Raw genomic sequence first — 5,639 nt, forward strand, 5'->3', positions numbered from 1 at the left:
GATGCCTGGTCCTCCCCATGCCGTTACCCCCCCCACCCCGGGACAGCACCAGGATGGCCCCCGCACCGTCACCCCCGGCACAGGGGTCTTCTCCCAGTACTGGGATGGCCCCCGCACCATTACCCCCGGCACAGGGGTCTTCTCCCAGTACTGGGATGGCCCCCGCACCATTACTCCCGGCACAGGGGTGTTCTCCCAGTACTGGGATGGCCCCCGCACCATTACCCCCGGCACAGGGGTGTCCCTCCAGTCCTCCAGTACTGGGATGCCCCGGCCCCCCCCAGCATTCCCACCCAGGACAGGGATATTCTCTTGGTACTGGGATGCCCTCCCAGTACTGGGATGCCTGGTCCTTCCCGTGCCATTGCCCTCCTGGGACAGGTGTGTCCTTCCAGCACCAGGATGTCTCCTGCACCATTACCCCCCCAAGGACAGGGATGTCTTCCCGGTACTGGGATGTCCCCATACCATTACCCCCAGAACAGGAATGTCCTTCTAGTACTGGGATGCCCCCCATACCATTCCCCCCCAGGGCAGGGATGTTCTCCTGGTGCTGGGATGCCCCCACTGCTGTCACAGGGAAGGGAGCCCAGGCTCTGGGCCAATGGCCCTGGGGTGATGGGTCCCTGCTGGCCTGGGTCCCCTGCCCCAGCAGGACAGTCCCCTCGGTGTGGGCACCAGGGATGCTGAGGTCTCTGTCCCGCTGGCAGGGAGGGGAGTGGGTGGCTCTGCTGGTTGGATGTGATGGGATGGAGGGAGGGATGGCAACGCTGGACTCTGGCCCAGAGCGGGGAGCTCGGCCATCCCCAGGGACGCTGGCTGCACACACTGAAAATGGGTGCCAGCATTACCTGGTGCACAGGGTGAGTGGAGCACCTTCCCCAGCTCGCCCTGAGATCAGAGCCAGCCCGCGGACTTTGTCACACAAGGTGACAGCCTGGAAAGCAAAAAAGTGCCAGTTCGCTTCCGCTCAGATCTTGCTCAGAAGCCCTCTCCTCCGCAGGGTTGGAGGGACCTCGCTCCGGCAGATGCAGGGCTGGAGGGGACCCGTGGCCAGTGTCCACGCTCCTGGGGAGGTCTAGACCTCTCCGACAAGCTGGTGTGATCCCAGAGGACTCGGGAAGCTTCAGCTTGGGGTTCCCCAGTGCAGTGGCATCCACAATGTCACCCAGGGGACACCTGGTCATGCTCACCATGGCCAAGGGCAAGCCTGCAGGAGGGAGACCTTAATATCACACCCACCCACTCTTACCCCAAGGGACAAAGAGGTTTTGGAGCCCCCTGAAATTACAAAATTAAATATGTGAAGATATCAGTAAAGCTTTGCATCGGTGGCTCTAAAGCGTATACTGAGGCAATAGGGTCAATCTGGCTTTTATATGGACGTGGGCTGTGAAATCCTCAAGGAGGGGTGAAGAGCATCACCAGGGAGGTGTGACGTGGCATCGCTGAGCCGCCTGTCCCGAAGCATCCCTGCCTCTTGGCATTGCATGCGTCTCGGCAGCCTTCGGGAGCACGAAGCGGCTGGGTGCCGGGCTTCCCCCATCCCAGGCGCCCACCCGTGGTGGGCAGTGCTCGCTGGCATCCTGCTGGCCTGGGGCTCTCCGAAAAATGGCCAAACTGCCCAGCAGGAGCAGTAGCGAAGGCAGATTCACCACGGTGGTGGGAAACATCTCTGGGGGTTAATTACCCTCATTGGCAGAGGTGCTTTCTGCTGCCCTAATTGGAGCCTGCCCAGCCTTGGACAGCCGTGGGCTCATGGGGACGGGGGCACCCGTGGGAAGAGGCTGCTGGCGGAGTGGCTCTGTGTCCCGGCACAACTCTGGGCTGCTCCTGTCCATCTCCAAAAGCTTAAGTCAAGAGAGAGCTGCCGGCCTCAGGCTGGTCCTGGGGATGCTCCAGCGCGGGATGCCTCCAGCCCAGAGAGGAGCGTGGCCGGGAGCCCCGGGCTGGTGCTGGAGATGTGTCCACAGGGGGGTAGCGTCCTGGCATCTGCTTTCCTTCCCAGCACTCATTCCCCTCCTCTCTCTCCCCTCAGATTTGGACAGGGCCGGGAAACCCAAGCCGAGCCGGGCCAGGCTGGGCCAGAAGCGGCAGCACGGCAGCAGTCTGTACCAGTGAGTGCCAGCACGAGGGGCAGGGGCTGCGCCGGGGGGGACACCAGTTTGGGCTGGGGACTGTCCCACGCCTGGCTCCTCTTCCTCCCCCCTCCTCTCCATTGCTCACTCCTCAGGCTACTCCAGCTGCCTGCCCACAGTGGTGGACATGGGTCCACGCAATGTCCCTGCCCCATCCCGATGGGGCTCTCGGAGCATCGCCTGCCTGCACCGGCAGTGGCTGGAGTCCTCGCTGGGTCCTGCCCGGTGTGCATTGCCGGTGGGGTGTGGAGATCCCCCTTCCCCATCTGAAGGCTCTGGGAGAAGAGCAGAGCCCCAAGGCCTCCCTGCCTGTTACAGATGTTGGTGTTGGTTGCAGTCCTGGCCTTTCAGTGCTGTTCCTCGGGGGACAGGCACCCCTGCAGGGGCACGGCGCGTGGTGATGGTCCTCAGGATGCCTATAGATGATGGTGGTGGTAGCACCGATGGCAGCAGAAGAGCAGGTCCCCATCTCTGCGTGCCTTTGGCTCACTGGCTCGGGAGGCGCGTGGTGAGGGGACCAGGAGCTAGGCTCCGTCTGTCTCATTAGAGAGCTTTTTGCAAACGCCCTGATTGAACTAATTGCTCTGCCAGTTGCCATGGCGCCGGAGGGATGCAGCGCTGGCAGGGCAGGGACCGCCGGTCCCCCCGGGCCGCTGGAGCGTGGCAGCCGCTGCATTTGCTCTTCCCAGGGGATGCTCTGAGCCAAGACCTGAGCTGGGAACACCCTTGCTGTGTCCCTAGCTGGGTGCCAGACCCCAAGACCAGGTCTCCTGTGGAGTCACCAGTGCTCCCATGGCGGGAGGTGGCCAGTGACATCCCCGTCCTTCTCAGCAGTGGCTCCAAGGAGCAGCAGCCGCCATCGGAGCTGGCACCTTCCCTGTGCCCTGTGCGTGGGTTGGGCCTCCTCTCCAGCTGCCCATTCCCCTCTTCCCCAAGGCAGGCTGTGACCTTCCTCCCTGGGTGACGGGCGGGAGGTTGGGGATTCGAAGGACTTGCCATCCCCATCACAGCAATGGAAACTGGCAGTGAGGCTGGACTGAAAGCTCCCAAAATATCCTCGGGTGCAAAGAGCAGGAGCAGGCGGGTCCTGGCACCCCAGGGCTGCCAGCTTGCCCTTACCGGGAGGGCTGGCACAGGGCTGCGGGTGCCTTTGCTGCCTGTGATGGCCTCCAAGCTGCTTCCCAGGTTGCCTATTAGCCCCCCCAGCAGACCTTCAGCTCTCCCCAAGCGCCAGCATCGGTCCCATGGCGACAGGCTCATCTGTGGCAAAATCTGGAGCCCTGGAGGACCTTGTCCTGGTCCCCCCCGTTCCTGGCAGTGTGGTTGGGGAAGGCTCCCCTCTCCCAGCGACACTGAGCATGGCTTTGTCTCCCCTTGTGTTAGGCTTAATCCTACGCTCCCTGACTCCGCAAGAGCTGAAGCAGCAAAATGAGCTTCAGCATCTTTCCTCCTCCTCCTCCCCCCTGGCTCCTGGTCCATGGCGCATGATTTATTACCGGCACATCGGCTGCCCGCATTGGAGGCGATCCATTGACAGATTGCTTCTTAATTGGGAGCTGAGCAAGCCGGCAGCGTGCGCGCGGAGCCAGGGACCATGAAATTTAACATCAGTGCGCTCTAAATGCAGCTTCCCAAGAGCAGAGCCTGCTGATGCTGCCCCGGGGGTGCTCTCCAGCCCACTCCACACCCTTGCTTGGCTCCAGGGCAAGCCCCTGCCAGGGCACAGCCACCTCCCTGGGCTGTTCTGCAGCCCAGGCAGCTCGAGCGGTCCCCTCCAGGATGCTTCCTGCTCCCTGGGGATGGACGCTGGGTGGGTGCCCTGCTGTGCCCGGCCATGGCTGTGCCACAGTGTCTGTGGCCCTGTGGAGCAGCTGACTTGTTCTTCTCTCTCCCCTGGCTCCTGCAGCAGTAACTGCGACCTGGACTACGATCTCTACAGGGACGAATTCCCATACCGGTGAGCACAGCATCCCAGGATGGGCTGAGCGGACGTGGGTTTGACGTGCGGTCGCGCCTCTGCCGAAGGAGAAAAGCGGGGTGACCCTGGGCATCTGTCCCCTCACCTTTGGGAGAGGCTCAGTGGCGTTGCTCCCTTAGCGGGGCGCGGATGCCACAGCCTCCCTGGGCTGGGGGCCTTGGGGATAGGGTTCACAGGGCAGGGGCAGCGTGTGGGCTGGGCAGTGTCCAGGCTGGGGGTCCTTAACTCCAGAGGGAACCCCAGGGATGCTCTCCTGGCTGGCAGGGCCTGGGGCTGTGCTCACACCACCATGCCCTTGTGCCCTTGCAGGGTGTACGAGTACCAGAAGATCCCCCCCCTCATTAACCGCATCCCAGTCAAGGCCAGACGAACTCATGTGGGAGCGGGAAGCAAAAGCAGCCTGAGCCCCCAGCCCGGGGCAAGGAGCAGCACCAGCTCCACAGCGGGACGGACGAAGCGTAAGTGCAATGGGAGGAAGAGGAGGCTCAGCCCTCACGTCTCAGCACAGTGCCAGCGCTCGAGGGTCCCACTCGGTGCTGACCTTGTTGCTACGAGTCCCTGGCTCCAGCAGATGCAGCCTGAGCTGGTGGCTGTCCTCTGGACCCTTCCCCGATCCCTGAGGATGCCTGGTGGGGAGGCTGCTGCGGAGGCGGCTGCCCAGGACTGGGGGTTCCCCCAGCAGGCTGGAGGGCAGGGTGGGATCCTGACGCCTCCTCTCCCCACAGTGCGGGCCGAGGAGCTGCACTCCATCAAGGGGGAGCTGAGCCAGATCAAGGCGCAGGTGGACAGTCTGCTGGAGAGCCTGGACCGCATGGACCAGCGGAGAGAGCGTCTCGCGGGTGAGGGGACAGGACTGTGGACCCTCTGACACCCATGTGTCCGCGCTGGGACACCTTTGTGGGTGCCTGCGAGCCTGGACCCCGATCCAGGTGTAAGGGGTACCCCCCCGCATGCCCAAGAGGGAGCTGAGCATCCAGAGCTGGCTGTGCAAATTCCCTGCGTCCTCCCCCTTCTCTGGGCTGGCAGGGCAGAGTCTGTGCCCTTTGGCACAAGGGGACCCTGCGAGGACAGGGCTGATGTTTGTATGGGTACCCCAAATTTCTGCTGGCTCTGTCCTCGCAGGGTCCAAGGAGAGCGAGAAGAAGAGGGCAGAGGCAGGGGCACAGTCGCCGTCCCCAGCGGGAGAGGGGTTACGGGAACCCCGGGGCAAGGAGGGGACGGGAGCTGACGGGCACAGCGACCTGCGCAACATCGACAGCACCGAGGAGAGCACAGACACGGAGGAGACGGTAAGAGGAGGGCCAGATCCTGCGCCGGGCTCTCTGCTTTCCTGAAACTCATCCCCACTTGCTGCCGCCTGGGTCCTGGTGGGGATGCCTGGAGCAGAGATGCTCCATCAGGGTCCCCCGAGCCGTCCCGGCTGCATGCTGGGGCTACAACCGCCCGTGCCACTGGGACAGCCCCCAGCACCCTGCAGCAACCCCCTGAGTGTGCATTAATCCAGCAGCTCAGGCTGCAAAAAT

General features: G+C 63.4%; 1 protein-coding gene across 1 annotated transcript in view; it reads left to right on the forward strand.

Moving 5' to 3' along the window:
- The window catches only part of LOC118452750 (RNA-binding Raly-like protein), an 11,530-nt gene that overhangs the window by 1,557 nt on the left and 4,334 nt on the right, over nt 1-5,639 (forward strand). Inside the window, exons 3-7 of the mRNA XM_035898808.1 lie at nt 2,039-2,117; nt 4,045-4,095; nt 4,426-4,574; nt 4,842-4,955; nt 5,239-5,405. Coding sequence (XP_035754701.1) covers nt 2,039-2,117; nt 4,045-4,095; nt 4,426-4,574; nt 4,842-4,955; nt 5,239-5,405 — 560 coding nt within the window. The remainder of the gene's footprint in view (nt 1-2,038; nt 2,118-4,044; nt 4,096-4,425; nt 4,575-4,841; nt 4,956-5,238; nt 5,406-5,639) is intronic.

Source organism: Egretta garzetta, unplaced genomic scaffold, assembly GCF_000687185.1.
Source record: "Egretta garzetta isolate BGI_Z169 unplaced genomic scaffold, ASM68718v1 scaffold27, whole genome shotgun sequence".
In the NCBI taxonomy this organism is placed as follows: Eukaryota; Metazoa; Chordata; class Aves; order Pelecaniformes; family Ardeidae; genus Egretta; species Egretta garzetta.